This window comes from Nicotiana attenuata, unplaced genomic scaffold (assembly GCF_001879085.1).
Source record: "Nicotiana attenuata strain UT unplaced genomic scaffold, NIATTr2, whole genome shotgun sequence".
Classification (NCBI taxonomy): domain Eukaryota; kingdom Viridiplantae; phylum Streptophyta; class Magnoliopsida; order Solanales; family Solanaceae; genus Nicotiana; species Nicotiana attenuata.
This window is the reverse complement of record NW_017671345.1, coordinates 26,917-46,986: the sequence shown is the minus strand read 5'-3', so window position 1 is coordinate 46,986 and position 20,070 is coordinate 26,917. Positions and strand designations below refer to the sequence as shown.

The window sequence follows — 20,070 nt, the reverse complement described above, 5'->3', positions numbered from 1 at the left end:
TCCTCTCACACGCACACACACTCAGTTTAGGTGTAAGAAACTACCTGCCGAACCTCATCCCGAGCCGAACGGTTCGGGTTTCTAATGGTTGCTGTATTTCTTCCTTTTTTTTTCTACTTAATTTTGCTTTAAAATGATTTAGAAGTCTTTTTTTTTTTTTTTTCTCAACCAAACGCTAAGCTGAAGCAATTTTTACGTCTTAAATTCGCTGCTTGCCAATTTAATTCTTTAGAAATATTAAATTATTTAAGATAAAAATATCATCATAAAAACTATATTTAATATATGAAACCGCCTTAATTTCATTTAATTATTTCTCACGTTCTCCTTTCTTGCCCCAATTTTTTTTTGAATGTTGTAGTTATATAAGTTTAATTAGAAAATTATTTATTTCAATAATACTAATTGAAAATGAACGTATAATATTTTCATTTATATTTTAAATTTTAACAAACTCAGGAAGTAAAATCAACTCACACACATAATGATAGTCGTGGTAAATCTTTATTGTCAGTTTTGCAGTAACACGTACGTCATTGATAAGTATATCTAACTGTCACTAACTTAATAGTATCATGTCTTTGTGTTAACGATAATCTCCTAATTTAATTGTATGATTAATGCATAAAGATACTTTACTTTTAACTCAAGCATCAATTTTATCGCCTCGAGTTCTTTTTTCGTTTTGTTGAATTTTATTCTTGGCGCTTAGGTGTTTAGTATGTCTATCGCCCCTTAACCTCCACCAGAAATTTTTATTTAGTTCTTAAATATGAATATAAGTCGAAGACTTTTATTCACATTGGTTTTCTTTTCACAAGTTATGCCCTCGTCGTTTTCTTTTTTTTTTTTTCTGGTTATTATTGTTTTTAGCAAGTTTTCGTCCACTGTTTTTATGGAGGGAGTGCTCAAGACATCAAGTGCAATAAAATGAACTAAAGATTGAAAAAATAAAAATGAATAAATCAATAGGCAATTCTTTAATTAAATATATGTTGCTTTATCCAAAATAATAGTTGAAGATAATTAAAGAGAGTTGGCTACAGATTTAAAAATAGCATGAAAAGTGGATGCCTTTACTTATGTTTAAAGACATAACGTGCTCGTATAATTAGTACAAGACTCCATTGCTTTTAGCCATTTTTCTTTAGACATATCTTATTATCTGTGATTTTAATACTAAAGATCCATTTAATCCTGCCATGGGAATGGATAACATTGAAATCTTTTATTAGATCATTGCATTATTGTCTCATCAACACAGTTCCATCATGATCTATCTCCAAAATCTAACAATATATATTCTTGCTTCTCTTTAAAGGTGCAATGTATATTCAAAAGGAGAAATACAAATGATTTAGCCAAACAAGGCAAATGTCATATAGTTTGACTTAATCAGTATTTAGGAATCTAGTCACTTTCAAGTATCGAAACAGTTGTTACTGATGATCAACAGCCAAAGTTTCACCACAATGTCTATATCATCAACCAAACCCTATTTAGAATAATTCTCTTCCCCTCCCCCCTCTCCTCAATTAGTCATATTCTTGACTGACAAGAGAAGAAAAGGGAAGTAGGTTCCCTTTTGCTTGAATTTCCACAATATAATGGCATAGCTTAGTTCTTATCCTTTCTTTTAGTATAATAAAGATTGAAATTTGCTAAGAATAGTTGTCCAGCATTTAAATTGTTGGTGGCCAGCATTTAAACTTTCGTTGGATATACAAATAAAGTTCCACGTTGACAACTAAATGTTAAAGTATAGTTGTAGTAGTCAAATGTGACTTGCGCATGTTGATAAGTTATGTTATTTCATATTTTAATAATTTACCAAATATTCTCGAGGAACCAGACAGGAATCAATTGTGATTAATTTCCTTGACGTTGATAAGACATTATAATTTTTGTCAAACGTTCTCGAAGAATCAGATAGGGACCTAATGTGATCAGTTCTTTGGCCGTCGTACAGTCAACTCTACAGCTCTAAAAGCTATCTTACTGTACCGACTGGCAGCAGTGCAGCGGCACAGCCGTTGCTTGCTAGAGGCCAAACTAAAAGATGAAATATCTCTATCTCTTCTTACATGTTCTCTCATATATAAACAACATGTTACAAGGTTTGACCTAACACTTGACAATCTGAAAATCACATTCTCTCAAGTGCTAGCTGCCACTGCTCTCAAGGTTCTCGCAAAAGCAAAGTTGTTACAAACTGAAGGACCAGATCTCAATACTGAAGATGTACTCTTAAGTCCTTAGGTTTGTTGAGACTGTCTTTTTGTTCTTTATTTGTAATCCTACTCTACTTTCGATAATTGCTATGGTAGGACATATTTCAACTTTCGTTGGTTTGGTTTCTTGATTAGAGTTAGTCAAAGTTTATTTGCTTTGTAATAGAGTTATTGGAAAGAGCTTATTATAGAGTTATTGTAAGGGGTGAATTAGGATTAAGTGGTTAATTTTTAGGTTGCAATAGGTTACTTTGAAGTTCCTCGGTTTAGTAAAGTTGAAAATCCTACTCTGGTAGGCCGTCGTGATTTTTAATCTCTTCCACGTAAATATCTTGTATTAATTACTTTTTGCCTCTTTACTGTAGAAACAGATAAAGAACCTAGTTCAGGTTCTCTATACTGTTTGGTGGACTCTTAGTTTGTATCAGGCAAGTTACACTATCCATATATTTAACGGGTGGATTTTAGCTATCTACAGCAGACATGAAAGTTCTATAGTACTTGTAAGAACATTAGCACATAAAATAAAGTTATGTACTACATTGTACACTTACATATAAATTTTTGTCGTATTGGTTTGTAACAAAAATGATTGTTACTGTAAACAGAAGACGGTTTCACTTTTATCATATAAAGAACTGTCCTAGCTATGGTCGATTCAGAAATATTATCTTAAAGCAGTGGGGAACAGAAACTTAGAAAGCTAGGGAGAAGGGAGCATGCATGTCACTGAAGAAGGGGTCCTTTGCACATCTGTACAGATCAGAGGGAAGACCATATATATAAATATAGAAAGTGGCAGTAAGGTGATCTGTTAGAAGAAAGAAAAAGTTGATCAGCATGAAGTGTACGTAGGGAACCTTCTGGTCCAAGAAAAGTTGCATCACTCTTATCTTCATACCCCTCACTTCTCAGACATGACAGGAATTAAAGAGGCATTTTCATAGACATGGCATTTGAGGCACATGCTGCATCTCACATACAACATGATTTCTAGTATTGTTTTCATATCATGCTTCATCTTCAGGTGACCAGGGACCGGTGTTTTATGTACTAATGCAGGAATTTGCACAACAATATTGAACCACAAATATGTTTTGGTCGTCACTGCTTTATAACCTACTCAATCTTTTTTAGGTACGAAACGAGCAGCTGAAAACAGTACTTGTTCCTATCATATTTGAGATAGAGCGTACAAGCTGCTAAGAATCTTACTTTTACTTAGATAGGCTAGAAGTAAAGAAGAGATGTGCGCTTTGAAATTTAAAGTGGGAAATATAAAAAGGAATCGAATATCAAATGCATTTGCGGTTATGACATGTCCACAACTCCTACCTAACAATTGAAATTGTGTCCTTTGACATGAATAGGGGTGGCAAACGGGCACGTGGCATATGGGACGGGTCGAAAACGGATAAATTATCCGATCCGATCCATATTTAATACGGATAAAAAACTTATTAACCCGCGGATAATATGCATAATATGGGTAACTATGCATATTATCCATGGGTTCATGAATATGATCACTTTTGGAAGAATTCTTAGTCTCCCAAACTCGAGGAACCACCAATTTGAGGTTTTACAAATGTAAAATTAAAGTTAAACCCATTAGTTATCCATTGGTTATCCATTTCTAAGTGTATAATATGGTTATTATCCATATTTGACCCGTTTTTGAAAAGTTCATTATCCAACCCATTTTTTTAGTGAATAATATGGATGGTTAACTGTTTTCTTTTAACTATTTTGCCACCCCTAGTCATGAATATTGCAGGATGAAGTTATACCGTCATTTATACTAGAAGATCGATCGGTTTATATATGGTCTCTTTAATGTACTACAAGAGATTTTTGTATGACCATTTTCTTTATTTGAGCTGTAATGGTCATATATATCATACCATTTCCTCCATTTGCACAAGTAGCAAATACACTAGAGAATTGAATTTGGACCCTTTCATGGGAAACATAATAAGACTGTTTGATTCAAAAGATATTGGAACCTTATTGAACAAATCAATCAAAGAAAAATGAAGGGGTAAATCTTAGTCAAAACTAATAACCTCCAGATCTATAAACGAATTAAAAAATAATGCATAAAATGGAATAGGGGTGATTGATCTCATTGATGTTTGCCATTTCTTCATTCATTTGATCGATGAAGATCACTGCTTTTGTCTTACATGGGAAGATTTCTCTTTCTGAGAAAGTTACAGAGGAGAAATAAGAGAGAGAAAAAGCCCCCCTTCTCTTGAGAGACTCCTCCCCTATATATAGTTATGGAATTCTCACTATGAGCCAATACAAATTCGTATGACGTCCGCTTTCGTCATTTTCTGAGTGTCGTTCTTCGTCATGGCAGGCATTATGAGCGGGGTTTTGGAGCAAACCATGTCGTCCTTCACTATCTTGTTGCTTGGACGGGATCTTGGTCAGGCCGACTGCAGCCATCATATTTTGACCAATACAGTTAGTCCCTCCGTCTACCGGGGTCGCCTCTTGTCGGGCCTGGTAGGCGGATTTATGATTGCTACATATCGAAGAGAAATCTGATCACCTACCCCTTGGGTATGGTCTTTAGATTCTAGCAATGTGACGACATCTTTTCGGTATCCTCGAATTATTTCAGTCGTTCCGGAACTTGAACATCGTTCGTCTTGACGCGTAGTTTACGGGTACCTGTCATTACAACACACGTTCTTAGGGGGTTGAACTGTTTTATGCTCTATCAACTTCAATTGACGACTCTTGGAATTCATGCTCGGAAAATTTATTTCTCTTATAAATAAGACTGCACCATTCGATTTGACACATTCTTAGCCTTTGCTTAAGAAAACTCTGTGAATCCTCTTTCCTCCCGATACTTCGGGTTTTTGATTTCCTTTAGTTGGCCAGGAATTTTCGTCTTTCCTTTTCTTTATCATCTTGCTTCGTCGAATTGATTCAAATGGCTAGCGATTCTTCTCGTGCTGATCTTTCTGCCACAACTCCGGCGCCGAAAAATGATGTTCTGGCCACTGGAGGAGCAGAAGTGGTGGAGGATGAGGAGGTTCCATCGGTGGCTAAAATCTTACCTCGCCCCAAAAAAGCGTGGAGCGATTTTCACAGCCCCGCCAGGGAGGAGCCGGAACCTGCTCCGTCTGCCATAACTGCAGAGGGAATCGCAGAATTGAAGGCTAGGTGGGGGATCCCTCGACATGTTGAAATACTGCTGGCGGTGGGGGACGACATAGTCCATTTTGACCACCCAGGGTATTGCGCGTTCTACGCCTATCCCTTTATTGTCGGATACATGCTTCCTCTCCCTCCCTTGGTGGTAGATTTCTGCCGCTTTTACGAGGTATGCCCAATGCAGCTTTCGCCATACCTATACAAATTGTTCCTTATGCTACTTAAGTTTGCGGAGCTTGCTGGTCGCGAGATCACTTTGGGGCATATGCTCAATATTTTCGCTCCTCAGCTCATTCGTGGCACGATGATTCACATGCGTCACCGAGGGTCGAAGAGTCTGGTGGTGAAGATGGACGATAGGGCCAACCGTCGCTTCTACGAGAATTACTTTTATGTGCAGACCGAACACCTTGTGACGGATCCTTCGAGGTTCCCTGAGAAATGGAACTTCGCCCGTAAGTTTCTATGCCTTTTATCAGAATAGTGCTTGACGCTTTTTATTTGGGTACTAATAAACTCTGTTTTTACAGCCGCAAAGCTACCTCCTGCACCTGTTGATGGCATCCGCGAGTGGGTGTCGATGCCCCCTTTTTCTCGCGAATCGGGTTTATGACATTTGGGAGGACAACTCGTTCCCTTTTGGGAATTGGGTTTAAGAGAAGTGAAGAGTCGCCATCTAATGATTAAAGTGCATTAGGACACTAAGAAGGGTTTTGTTTGGATAACCAGAGATTGGGTAAGGGCTTGAAATTATTCCAAGGGGAAGGTGTTAGGCACCCCTCAGAATTCACTAGTGTGGTTCCCGGCCAAGCTATTGTTGTGACTTTAGGGTACAAATAACATATAGACAAATAAGGCTTCAAATAAGAGGGAATTTTCACATAAAGGTTGCAAATAGATGGAGTGAAAAGAAACGAAAGAAAAGCTGAATTTTGAGAAGAAAAAAAAATAGTTTGAGAAATTTGAAAATAAACAAGTAAAAGAGAGGAGGTCCTAGGTTTATAAATAATATGGATCACTCCACACAACACCCGGTAACCACTTATACACGTGGTATTATCGCGTGATCATCATATCCATATCTACCCTTTCCCACCCCGTTAAGGTACTAAAGCGCGGAATAGTCTCGTTTACTTATTGCATGCTATTACCCGCCCCAAATCTATCAATCCCGGAGGTATTTGGGATTACTAATCCTAAAGGGAGGGTACATTGGCTTATTGTGGTTTCAAAAGGTTAAAATACTAGGCGACAATCAAAACACATATAGCAAGTTTGGGGGAGAGCATATAAACAAATAATAAGGCTCAGACAAACCTCCTTAAACCAAGGAAAACACATAGTTTAGCATGTCTTACACATACTGTTTAAGGTCTAAATAAAACTTAAAAGTTAAAGCATGCTGATTTATCACATATTTTCAGATAAGAAGTCCGAATTAGACCTGCCCGCTGGTTGTAGTTAATAAAAACTGTTGCAGTTTATAAGTTTTACCCTAAGGCTTGCCTGAGTGATAGACGAAGCCTATAGGCACGATGTCTACAAATTTCAGAAATAAGAAAATGAACTGATTACATGCTAACTTAAAGGGAAGTTTCCAGTTAAAAAAGAATTTTAGAAAACACGAGTTCTGCTGTTGGTAATGCATTATTACTGCTAATTTTAGACTCATAAGCGAGTGAGGCTATTCGGATTTGAATTAGAACCCCTATAGGCATGCTTTCTATGTGTTTGCCAACTTAGAACATTGTTATAGACATAAAAGAGTGCAGAAATCCTATAACATGATATCTAGGTGTTGCATTGTTTTACTTAAGGCCTATAAACACGTTTGCCTAGTGAAAAGCGGGTATGCAAGAACCAGAAAAGACCTATAGGCATATTCTCTACGTGCGTGTGCAGAAGCTATAGACATAATATCTACATGAAAGTGCAGAATCCCTATAGTCATGGTATCTAAATGAGAATGCAGAGTTTCTTATAGACATGATAGCTAAATGAGATGCAGAAATCTTATAGACATGATAACTACATGAAAATGCATAAGTCTTATAGGCATGATAACTATATGAAAGTGCAGAAATCTTATAGGCATGGTAACTATATGAAAGTGCAGAAATCTTATAGGCATGGTAACTATATGAAAAAATACTATATAAGAGATTCCTATAGGCAAGTTATCTACCCTTTTCATGCATAGTCACCCCTCCCTTTTCACTAAACATCCCCGAAAGTTTATTACAAAGTTATTACAGCCCAGAGTGGAATAAGAAAAGCAAAATTACATCAGAAATTGAAAGTACAACCAAGGGGAGCCTAATTCAGGCTCCTTGTCTGAAACATGAGATGAACTAACTCCAAAGATCCGATTTCAAAAGCCTTTCTCTCATTTGGGGTTTGTCAGAGTTCCCTAAGAGCCTTATGTGGACTCCGGGCAGTGCTCACACCCAAATACATTACAGGATTAAGACATAGTGCAGTGTGGAAGGGCCAGCCCTCAGGTGTCCAAGTTCAGAGGGAACTCAAGGTCCCAAAGCAAGGCTCACAAGAGAGGGGCAGAACTTAGAAACTAGGAGAGAGTGTAAGTGCAGAAGGGGAAATCTGAAAGGGGAGAGGAAAAGGGAATAGCTTAAAATCAGTGCACATAGCGGCATAGGGAAGTGGGGAATTTGCAAGAACACAAGAAGAGCAGGCTGATGGGCATACCTGGAAATGAGATGTGCTGGCATACCCTCCAGCCTATTTTAGAGGTTAAGACCTTATTGATTCAGAACCCAGTTCGGACAACAACTGCTGTTGCCATGCCCTAAGTCACTACTCACAAACACATAGGGGTAATGGGATAGGGAGCAAAGATTCACAGTAGAAACAGGCAACAGAACATAGGCATGCTAAATTAAATATTGAACTCTACATAGACAGTAAAGTAGACATGGATATAAAGACTATAAGTAAACACATTGGGGTGATGCTGAAACTAAAATTAGGACATACCAGTTTCAAGGAAACAAGTAAGAAGAGCAGTAGTCTTGTAAAAGCCAAAGTGCAAACAGGAAGACAGAATGCTATGAGTGTGAGTTCAAGAGAGATTGTGAAATTGTGAGGTCTGAAATGTGTTAATCGTGTGTGCTTTGTGAAAAGAGGGGTCATGTATTTATAGTGTGGAAGTCATGAGGAAATAAGGTAAGAAAATAATTGAAGACTGATTGTAAATCAATCACATAAGACTCCCTTTAATTAAGGGATTCAAATTCAAACGGGTATGAAACAATTAGGGAAAGAAATTAATCAAACACTTGTGTAAAGCATGCAATTGAGGGTAAATACATAAAGGTTATTTAAGGACAAGGTCTCTGAAATACACGGTTGTACCATTTAAGGAAAGAAAATCAATTAACAGCCAAGAAATCACAAGGTCTGAGATTTGGTATGAATGAACCAAGTCAGAAAGATGGAAAAGGTTTTCACTTAAGGAATTAAGGAAAATCAGTAAACAATCAATTAGACCTATTAAAAAGGAATTCTGAGCCAATCACTAGTTTGAAAACCTCTTTGAAGAAAGATTTATCACACATATAAAGCATACAGACACATTTAAACAAGAAAGAACTGTCATGCCAATCAGTAGAAGAGTCTAGTGTAGAAGAAATTTAAAAGTTCAGAGTTGTATGTAAGCAAAGAAGTTTAGACTTAGTTCAAAAACTCAAAAGTTAGTCTGAAAGAGTCAAGGGTTCTAAAATGGAACCCTAGTTCAATCACATGACTAAACCTCGGCAGAACCCCCAAATTCTAGGGTTTCCACCTTGAATCAAATACAGAGATGAGGAAGCAAGTAGTCGAAACAAGCTCAGAGGTTTCTTTCAGAAACTCATGATAACACATGCAAACACAGTAGAAAGAGTAGAAGAAACATGCTTAAGAAAGTTTTTTCTCAGAAAAAACCTAAACAAGGATCAGTAGAAGGAAAATATCAAAGAACACAGTAGAAAGGTATAGTATAGCAGGACATAGTAGAAGAAGTACCAGAACATAGTAGAAAGCACATGGGAACATAATATGGAAAACATGGTAGAAGAAACACAAGCGTGGAGCATATAGAACACAGTAAAGAACATTCAAGAACGGAGTATAAAACTCAGTAAAAGACCATACAAGAACATGGTAAAAGAAAAAGCACAAGAACAGAGTAGAAAGCATGCGAGAACATGATATAGGAAACACAGTGAGATAAACATGTGAGAGCAAGGTATAGAGACACAGTAGGAAAATGAAATATTAGAAAGCACAGAAGAACACGTGTGGTAGAAAGGAAACATATGAGCACAGTAGAGACAAATACACACAAAGAAAGGGAAAAGAAAAGTCGAAGAAACATTTTAAGCATTTCAGAAAACCCTAAATCGAAAAGAATCGATTTTGAAAGTAATTTTTGAAAGAAAGGTGGGGAAACCGTTTGAAAACTCAAATAGAGCATGGATACACAACAGATCTAAGAAAAATCGGAGAAAACCTCGAATAGTTAGGGTTTCAGAAGAACCCTAAAATGAGAAAGGCTTTGAAAAGGTTCGATCTGAGTCGGAGAAGATCAGAATCAGGCTCAAAAGACCAGGATACGCCGGAGCAAAGCCGGAGATGGCCGTAGAACCTTGGATCGGTGGAGATCTGAACGAACACATTCGAGGTCATACCTCGAACCTTCGAGTACCAAGCGTATAAGAGCAAAGGGAGGTGAGTTTAAGCCTCCCATGGCCTGAGAAGCCATGGATTCCGGTGGTTTCGAGGTTGGAGACGGTAGGAGACGATTAGGGTTTTGAGAACATTCGAGAGAGTTTGAGAGAGTGGGGTGTTTAGAGGCGGATGATAGATGAGGAATGAGGGGGTTAGGGTAGTCGTTTGGATTAAAAAAGGCAAGAATGAATAGGGGCCGTTGATCTCAGAGATCAACGGCCAAGATAAGAGGGGATCTGGGTCGGGCAGGTTTTAGTTGGGTCAGGGGCGGGTTAAATCGAAATTGGGTTAGCTCGTTTAAGATTGAAATTGGGTTTTAATTGGGGGTTGATTTGGGCTATAATTGAAATGAAACAGGGCTAGTATTTAAATAGCCAGTTTTTCCCTTTTTATTTTATAAAAATAGTAAGATAATTTCTGGAAACAAATTAAAGGTACTAAATTAATTAATAATATATAAATATTAAAATAAAAATACTGGAACCAATTTCATAATTATAAAATGCTATTAAATCTCAAAATAGGCTAAAATTGCAATTGTATGCAATTTAGCTTTAAAATTACCAAATAAATTTGTAAAAATGCGTAAAAATTACCTTAGCTATATTTTGGTATAAATGTGAGAATAAAATAAGTTATTCACCAAAATAATAATTTGAGGAACAATTATTAGTTTTTGTACTGTCAAAATAGGAAAATTGATTAAAAAAATCCTTTAAAAATTAGGAAAAATACTAAAACATTTGGGCATACTTATATATGCATATGTATGTTATTTTGAAAGTATTTTGCATATATAGAATATACAGGGAAAAATTGGGTATCAACAGTGGGTGAGCGTCATCCTTCCTCATACGGCGGGTGTCCGTTCATGGTCGTCTTTCTATGAGAAATATGGACACAAGCCCCTCACTGGTGAGTAATATTGTCTTTGTTCGCTATTCCTCCTTCTCTTTTTACTCGGTTTCTTATGTGATGTTTGTCGATGCCAGGAAGAGTGCAGAGAGCAAGGGCTCCTCCATTACCTTTTCGTCAACCTAATTCGTCCGCTCGTCCTGCTTCGGCGTCTACTGCCTGCCCTTCATCGAGGGTCGCTTCAGTCGAATCTATGGCTACGGCCGCACACGCGGATGTCAACCCTCGACCGGAGAGGTCAGCCCTTGTCACCTCCCTAGTGAGGGAATCTTCCCGTGTCGGGGAAAGGGAGGAATCATCGAAAAGGCGGCGAGTGGAGTTTGAAACAACTCCTTCAGCTGTGATATACTTAGAAGAAGACCATCCCTTGACGGGATCTGAGGCGAGAGTCGATGTCGTTCCGCCTACAGAGACGGTGCCAACTATTGTGTCCGACCCATCGACGAAAGTTCCTACCGTTGTGATTAATATGCCACCGGCCGTGGCGGGGGGTCAGATTTCTGAGGCAGTTGCTACTACTTCGGACGGGCCTTCGTCCTCGGTACCTGGTCGTGCTTCTTCTTCCGCTGCAGGAAGGGGAAAGGGTGTCGTGGTCGACGACTATGAATTTGAGTCTGATCTTGATCCTGATGATGTTAGGGTATTTAAAGAGGGTTTTACCCGTTCGGTGGTTCAGGAGGGAGGGGCATCCCGTATTCTAGAGATTCTGTCGGACATCAATCTTTTGGGAAATACGGAGGACCTGGTGCCGCAGTTTGACCTCTTGTGCTCCGCTGCCGAGAGTTAGGCTCTCCGGAACGTTCCCGATATTGATTTGATGCACGAAGTGGCCACTATGGTCTTGAGGGTACGTTTCACTTTCCTTTTATGTCCCTTTCGTTTTTCTTGCTGGCCTGGCCTTAACCCCTCTCTCTCTCTTTTTTTTAGACGTACATGGTGGAGATTGAGAGTGCTCGCAGAGCTGATACTCGGGCCAAGATTTTTCTGACGATGCTGGGAAAATATCGACGCTATCGCGATAAGTGCCGTGAGATGCACGAGCGGCTAAGGACGAACCTTGATGCTCAATCCCATGGCGAGGAGTTGGAGAAGAGGGACCAGCAACTGATGAAGGCTATCCGCAGGAGTAGTGTACTGGAGGAGCAACTCCGTGCCAAGGATGAAGAGCTTGAGCTGGCTAATGGGGTTGCTGCAGAGTGCGAACATCTTCAGGAGAAGTTGAGGTCTATGCAATCAGAGATGGATCAGAACCTCATCAGGGTCGAGGCGATGAGCGTGGAGTGGATGGGAAAGTTGAAAGAGTTGGAAAGAAAAGTTGCCGGTTTGGAAAGTATTGAGAGTGCTTGGTCATCGGCTTTGGCGAGGGCTGCGGCTTTAGAGAACACCATCCGCGTCCTCCAATCTGAGCAGGAATCGGAGAGGGCGACGACTACGTTGAGGGAGGCAAGGCTTGAGGAGCGCATTAGCGAGATTGACCAAGAGGCATCGACCCTAGCGGACTGAGTCGCTGCTCTTGAGGCCGAAAAGGATCAACTGTTGGCTCAAGTCGAATCTTCCTCCACCGCTGCTCCTCGTCATTTGCATGAGCTTTGGGTTCATGCCGAAGCCCAACAGGACATCTACAAGAGTTTGTGGGAGGCGGGCAAAGTTACTGAGGCCTCATATAAAGGAGCACGGGCGAAGGCGCGAGAGGCTCGTGTAAACTGTGGATACGATTCTGCAACGCCGAAAGCTGATGAGGGTGCGGGTGATGAGGGAGGATCCCCTGGAGAAGGTGCCGAGTGAAAGAATTGCTATCTTTGTTTCTCTTCCTCCTTTTTTTATTGTTGTTTGTTGTTTTTTTTTTGGACTCCGTTGATTTTAGTTGTAGGTAATTTGTGGTTGTATGCGTAGTAGCTTTGTATGGAGAGGATTTTTTTTTATTGTTACACGCCTTCTGTACTCCTTTTCCCGTTTTGCCTTTCGTAATTTTGATGCAAAGTAGATTTTTGCATGCCGACCTCCCGTTTCTTAGGGGATTTCAATGTCGCTCGGTTTGAATCCATGATGACAGCTTTAGTTGACGGGACGATATTTTTCACCTTGTATCGAGGTGTTACTATCAACGGCCGAATGGTATCGGATTCTCTTTCTAATAGCGGCCTTAGCCGTAGAGATTTTATTTTCGAGCTTATATCAAGGTATCATCCCGCTGCGAGTCCCGGTTATCTTCGGCGATGGCTTTTGGTCTTAGGGGTATTATTTTAGATTCTTATCAAAATGTTAACCCGTCGTTGTTCGATCTAGGTCGAACTCTTCTTTTTGGCGGAGGCCCTTGGCCTTAAGGGTGTCATTTCGATCTTCTATCGAAATATTAACCCATCATTGTTCGATCGAGGTCGAACTTTTCTTTTTTGGCGGGGGCCCTTGGCCTTAAGGGTGTCATTTCGATCTTTCGTCAAAATGTTAACCCATCGGTGTTCGATCGAGGTCGAACTCTTCTTTTTTGGCGGAGGCCCCTGGCCTTAAGGGTGTCATTTCGATCTTTTGTTAAAATGTTAACCCATCGTTGTTCGATCGAGGTCGAACTCTTCTTTTTGGTGAAGGCCCTTGGCCTTAAGGGTGCCATTTCGATCTTTCGTCGAAATGTTAACCCGTCGTTGTTCGATCGAGGTCGAACTCTTCTTTTTGGCGGAGGCCCTTGGCCTTAAGGGTGTCATTTCGATCTTTCGTCGAAATGTTAACCCTTCGTTTTTTGATCGCCTTAAGGGTGTTATTTCGATCTTTCGTCGAAATGTTAACCCTTCGTTGTTCGATCGAGATCGAACTCTTCTTTTTTGGCGGAGGCCCTTGGCCTTAAGGGTGTCATTTCGATCTTTCGTCGAAATGTTAACCCGTTGTTGTTCGATCGAGGTCGAACTCTTCTTTTTTGGTGGAGACCCTTGGCCTTAAAATTGTCATTTCGATCTTTCGTCGAAATGTTAACCCGTTGTTGTTCGATCGAGGTCGAACTCTTATTTTTGGCGGAGGCCCTTGGCCTTAAGGGTGTCATTTCGATATTTCGTCGAAACATTAACCCGTCGTTGTTCGATCGAGGTCGAACTCTTCTTTTTGGCGGAGGCCCTTGGCCTTAAGGGTGTCATTTTAATCTTTCGTCGAAACGTTAAACCGTCGTTGTTCGATCGAGGTCGAACTCTTATTTTTGGCGGAGGCTCTTGGCCTTAAGGGTGTCATTTCGATCTTTCATCGAAATTTTAACCCGTCGTTGTTCGATCGAGGTCGAACTCTTCTTTTTGGCGGAAGCCCTTGGCCTTAAGGGTGTCATTTTGATCTTTTGTCGAAATGTTAACCCGTCGTCGTTCGGTCGAGGTTGAACTTTTTCTTTTTGTCGATGGCCTTAGCCATTGGGATGTTACTTTCGAACTGGCGTTGAAGTAGTATCCCGTCGTGAGGGTGGCGCTCTATTCTGTTTGTTGGAGTATCGTGGATGTTAGTTTCATTCATACATTGGAGATTTGTTGGAGTATCGTGGATACTAGTTTCAATCATACATTGGAGATTTGTTGGAGTATCGTGGATACTAGTTTCATTCATACATCGGAGATTTTGATTACATCCTTGTAGGAAACATGTGCTGACTTTATACGTACAGTGGAGATTTGGCTATCTATGCCTGGTCCCTTCATTACTCGGCCTGGAGATCGTGTCGATGGGCGGAGTGATGAACAACACTTCGGACTTCGAGGCGTCTCCCTTGCCGCCTCATTAAAAACTTCACCGAGAAAATTCTCTTGGGACAAAACCCGGACGAGGGAAAAAAAGTACGACTTTGGAGGCGCCTCTTTTCAGAAGTGGGAGTATTTGAGATGGGCAACTTTTTTTAACTCGGTTGTTGTCTTTCCGACGAACTGAGGTCCGTTGTCACAACTAACCTCCTCGGGAATGTCGAAGCGACAAATTATGTTTTTCCGTATGAACGCGATAACTTGTTGCTCACGTATTTGAGTGTATGCACCTGCTTCCACCCACTTAAAAGGATAGTCAGTTAAAAACCAAAAGGGGTTGTACCTTACCTCGCCCTGGTGGGAGGGGTCCGACAATATCTATCCTTCGCTTTAAGAATGGCCATGACGAAGTGACGGAATGTGAGAGCTCCTGTTTGGTGTATCATAGGGGCGTATTTTTCACATTGTTCATATTTCTTGACGTAATCTGCGATTTCTTCTTTCATGGTAGGCCGGTAATATCCTGCGCGGGCGAGGCATCTGATAAGAACACGGTTTCCCGTATGGGCACCACAGTGTCCCTCGTGTGCTTCTTCTGCAAATGTGATACGGTACGGTTGCGCCAGTCCCAAGTTTAGGTTTACAGAATGTACCTCGACCTGGTCCATCGAGGAATGGAGGAGGGTGATCGCGCTTTCCTTGATATTTTGGTGGCTGCCGCTAGCTTGGCGAGACTATCCGCTGCGATATTCTGCGCCCTAGGTATCCGATCGAGGTGGCATTCGTCGAATTCCGGTTGCAGTTTGTGGATTTCATGCTGGTACTTCTGTAGTCCCTGTTTTTTACTTTTACTTAGAAAGTCCCAGTGACTAGATTCGTTACGAGTTGAAAGTCGCAATGGAGGCGAGTCATCGAGTGCCACGTTAAAAGGGCTAATTTCAGCCTCGCAACCACAGCTTCATGCTTGGCCTTGCCGTTAGTCATCTCGGGGTGCCGTGTGGATTGGTGACTCACTCAGCCCGTAGGGACTTTAGGGACGAGTCCGGGTTGGTTTAATTTCACTTGCGTCGGCGAGCGTGATACCGGAAGGAAGGAAACGCTGCTATTTAGCTCGCACTCGTTTTATACACATATTGGAGTTTTCCCGTCTAACCTTTTCGTTCCCCGGTTTTGAGATGTCATTGGCGGGTGGGACGATGAATTATGCTTTGACCTCAAGGGGGTTCCTCCCGGTTGGCCTGATGTTTAAATACTCAGGAAGGCTTTCTTGGGACATCTTTCGTTCGAAGGGTATTACTTCCGAGGCGTCAGGTTTGTCTGGTGGACGATACTTTGGTGGTTCTGTAATAATTACCTATTCTTTAGTTGGGATGTTTCCCTGCTTGCTCGCTCGTGCTGCGCTTACGTTCTTGTTTGGGCAGTCAGCAGAAGGGGGGTTAGGATGATATCCTCCTTATCCCGATTTGATGAGTTGGCGAACGAAGGTGGAGCGGTGGCGTTGCTTGCTCTGCTTGACGCTCTGATAGTTGACGATGATGGTGTTTTCCGAGTTTGGTAACCGTATTCGGTTCTCCTCCTCTTCCTTTTTGTGCCTTGACTTAGTGCGGTCCAGGCTTGTTTTGACTGGTTCATGGGTTGCCCGGCATGCGGGGAATGATGTTTGTTGCGACTTTTGTTTGCATATAGCACCATGATCTAGGCTGGTGCGTGAGATTCGCTTACTGTTCTTCTTGGCGGGTGATCGTGTTTCCGATTTTCTATCTGGAGGAGACTAGGAGGTTTTCACTAAGAAATCCCCATAGACGGCGCCAAATTGTTTGATTCAAAAGATATTGTAACCTTATTGAACAAATCAATCAAAGAAAAATGAAGGGGTAAATCTTAGTCAAGACTAATAACCTCCAGATCTATAAACGAATCGGAAAATAATGCATAAAATGGAATAGGGGTGATTGATCTCATTGATGTTTGCCATTTCTTCGTTCATTTGATAGATGAAGATCACTGCTTTTGTCTTGCATGGGAAGATTTTTCTTTCTGAGAAAGTTACAGAGGAGAAATAAGAGAGAGAAAAAGCCCCACTTCTCTTGAGAGACTCCTCCCCTATATATAGTTATGGAATTCTCACTATGGGCCAATACAAATTCGTACGACGTCCGGTTTCGTCGTTCTCTGAGTGTTGTTCTTCGTCACGGCGGGCATTATGAGCGGGGTTTTGGAGCAAACCATGTCGTCCTTCACTATCTCGTTGCTTGGACGGAATCTTGATCAGACCGACTGCAGCGATCAGATTTTGACCAATACAAAGACCTTTTTCTCTTCAAGAAATTAATTTTCCTTCACAATTTATCAAACTGTTTATATTATTTAACTAATCAAGGCAAACATGAACTAAACACTTATATTTCATTGTACATTTACTTTAACGTGCATTAACTTTAGTTTCTTCTACTGAGGTGTCAACAGCATTCGGTAATTTTCTTGGTTTTTTTTTTTTTTTTGCTAAAAGTAATTTTCTTGTTCTCTTCTAGCTAAGTGTATATATATATATATATATATATATATATATATATATAGTAATATCTCTCTAGGTCCTTATTATTACTAGGTTTGGTTTATGATAGAAATAGCTTTTAGTCATTCGTCCATAGTCTACACCTTTGTTACAATTTTAAATTCTTGAAAGTATTTCTTCATTCTAAATTAGTTGTCTTTTACGTAAAATATAAAAATTTAAAGTCCTACAGGAAAAACATGCACGCTTGTAGAGTACTACTACCAGAACTTATATAAGATTACTTGATACATAAAAAGTACATTTATGTTTTTTATACAATATGAATTATTGTAACATAATTGCATAATTGTTCAGCAATATTATTGCCCGTAATATTTATTTCGCTTACAAACGATTGTGTATATATATATATATATATATATATATAAAAAAAAAATCCATCTGTTTTATTTTATATACTGATATTTGATTAAGCGAAAAATTTAAGAAGAAAAATAAGATTTTTGGCAACTACCAAAAGTACTATTCAAATAATTGTTCATATTCCTATTGCTATAAAGAATATTATCTTAAGGATAAAATAAAAAATCTAAAGCGAAGAATTTAAAAAAAAAAAATCTATTTCTTAAGAATGGATTAAAAATGAAAAAGTATCATATGAGTATGAGGATTGAAACTGCGATTTAATAAGAGGGACTTCCTAAAAACCTTTTTTTCCTAGTGGGTCTCAATAGTCAATTCGTCATTGGTTGAAGTGTCTAATCTACTTTTCTTTGAGAAGTAAAGTGAAGGAAAAAGGAGTTACGGGGTCAATTTACTATTCCACAGTCTATCGCAACGGTCCATAATATTCAAAATTAGGCTCGGAAGCGAAGCTGATAGCTTCGGATAGAAAATTTGTGTCCACATGGGCGCATAAAAATGAGCCCGGACCCACAGCACATCCCGCCGGCTGCCGGCGTCGGACAAGTCAAGCGAAAAAGCGGACCCCACTGCTGCCACGCCTCTGCCAAAGTCCCGCCAAAAATAATGCATTTATATTTTTTTCTAAAAACAAAGCACCTAAAATGGACCTTATTCATTTCCAAAAGCGGATGGATATTTAACTTTTTGGTGAAGAGAAAGAAGAGGCACGAAATGAAGCAATGATTTATGCTGGTGAGGATTCAAATTTCTTACAACATCAAGGAAACAAATAAGAAACAAGAATCAGGGGATACACAGAGTTGTACTCACAAATTTTATTAAAAAAGAAATTTTTCTTTACATTTGTTTCGCAATTGCAGTTATTAATTTTCGTACACGGCTAAAGTTTTATGGTAAAAAAATTATACAATTAAGTTATTTATAAATTAAATTACACTCACAGTATTGTTTGACTCAAAAGATACTAGATACCTTATAAGTGAGAACAATCAAAATGAATTAAGGATCAATCGTAATCGAAGATAATAAGACCTAGATATGTGTATTATCTTTGTTATAGCTTCCAATAGATTGGATATTCAAGAGAGAGAGAGATAGAGAGAGAGACAGATAGAGAGAGAGAGCTTGTTCAATAATCATAATCCCCCTTTTACAACATTGGGATCCTCCTTTATATAATAGGAGACCCTCCTTAAAATAATAAAATAATATAGAGATTTGTCGCGTCCCTTTGAGAGATAGACGACGGAACCGATGATACACTTCACGCCGACATTCTTAGGTCGTGCCCTCACTTTGGTTAGCGTATATTCGTTGGTCGTTCCTACCAACGTGGAGACGTAATGGGCAGAATTTGACCCTATACAGCTAGTCCCTCCGTTCGTCGGCGACGCATCGAGGTACGTCCTCGATGGATGGAACCGCGAACCTTATTTTGGGAGAATTTGACCGTGCTTGAAGACGGCTGCATGAATAAGAGGGAACGAGTGAACATTTGAGTTTATTGAAATGCTGACGCGCAATTTCTTTCTCAAAATGACGTCATCACACGCAGGCGTCATCATTGCGCGTCTTCCCGAGGAAGCACAAAAGGTGTTCTGATGCTCGGTTTCCCGCGCCCGTTTGAATTCCGCCTCTTCGATTTCAACGCCACCCAACCCTATAAATAGGGGAAGGGTTTAACTTGATCCGACTTTCGATCATTTGCAAGCATTTTCTGACCTTCTAAGAAGGCACTTCCTTTCTTCAAAACCCCACCGTTTCTCAGAAATCACACTTTCCGTTGTGTCATACACCGTTTCCTGAACGGAAATTATGGCAAAGCCCCGAAGGGATAATAATCCGAAGGCTCTTGATAATACGCCGTCCGATGTACTGCCTCCATCTGGCGGTGATGAGGGAGATGGAGAAGAGGAACTCACCCCCCCTTACCGTGGACAACGTGTTACCGAAGCAACTTCTTGTTAGGAGAGACTTTCAAAAGGATTCCCCCGCGCAGCCCTCGGAGAACTCTGAGTTAACGTAGGATGATTTAGATGACCTTCGCACATCGTTCGGCATACCTGCTCATGTGGAGATGGTCCCGGCGGGGACGAATTATGCGAACGTCCACAGACCGGGATATTGCTCGTTCTATGAATATCCTTTTTTAATTGGTTATGGTCTTCCCATCTTTCCTTTGGCGGAGGAGCTTTGCCGCTTTTACAACATGTGTCCATCCCAACTCACTCCGTACACCTTAAAAGTATGCAGGATAATGTCTACATACGCAGAGCTGGCTAGGTGTGAGATCTCCGTCCACCACCTTTTGCAGTTGTTCAGCGCCAGTTATCTAAGGGGTACCATGCTGCATTTGAAGAGCCGTGGTTCGAAG

General features: G+C 40.2%; 1 protein-coding gene across 1 annotated transcript; it reads left to right on the top strand.

Moving 5' to 3' along the window:
• Positions 1–11,981: 11,981 nt before the first annotated feature.
• Positions 11,982–12,833, top strand: LOC109207693 (moesin/ezrin/radixin homolog 1-like). The gene is made up of 2 exons (XM_019370664.1): positions 11,982–12,530; positions 12,576–12,833. The coding sequence occupies exons 1-2, from the start codon at positions 11,982–11,984 to the stop codon at positions 12,831–12,833; spliced, it is 807 nt and encodes a 268-aa protein (XP_019226209.1).
• Positions 12,834–20,070: the final 7,237 nt, after the last annotated feature.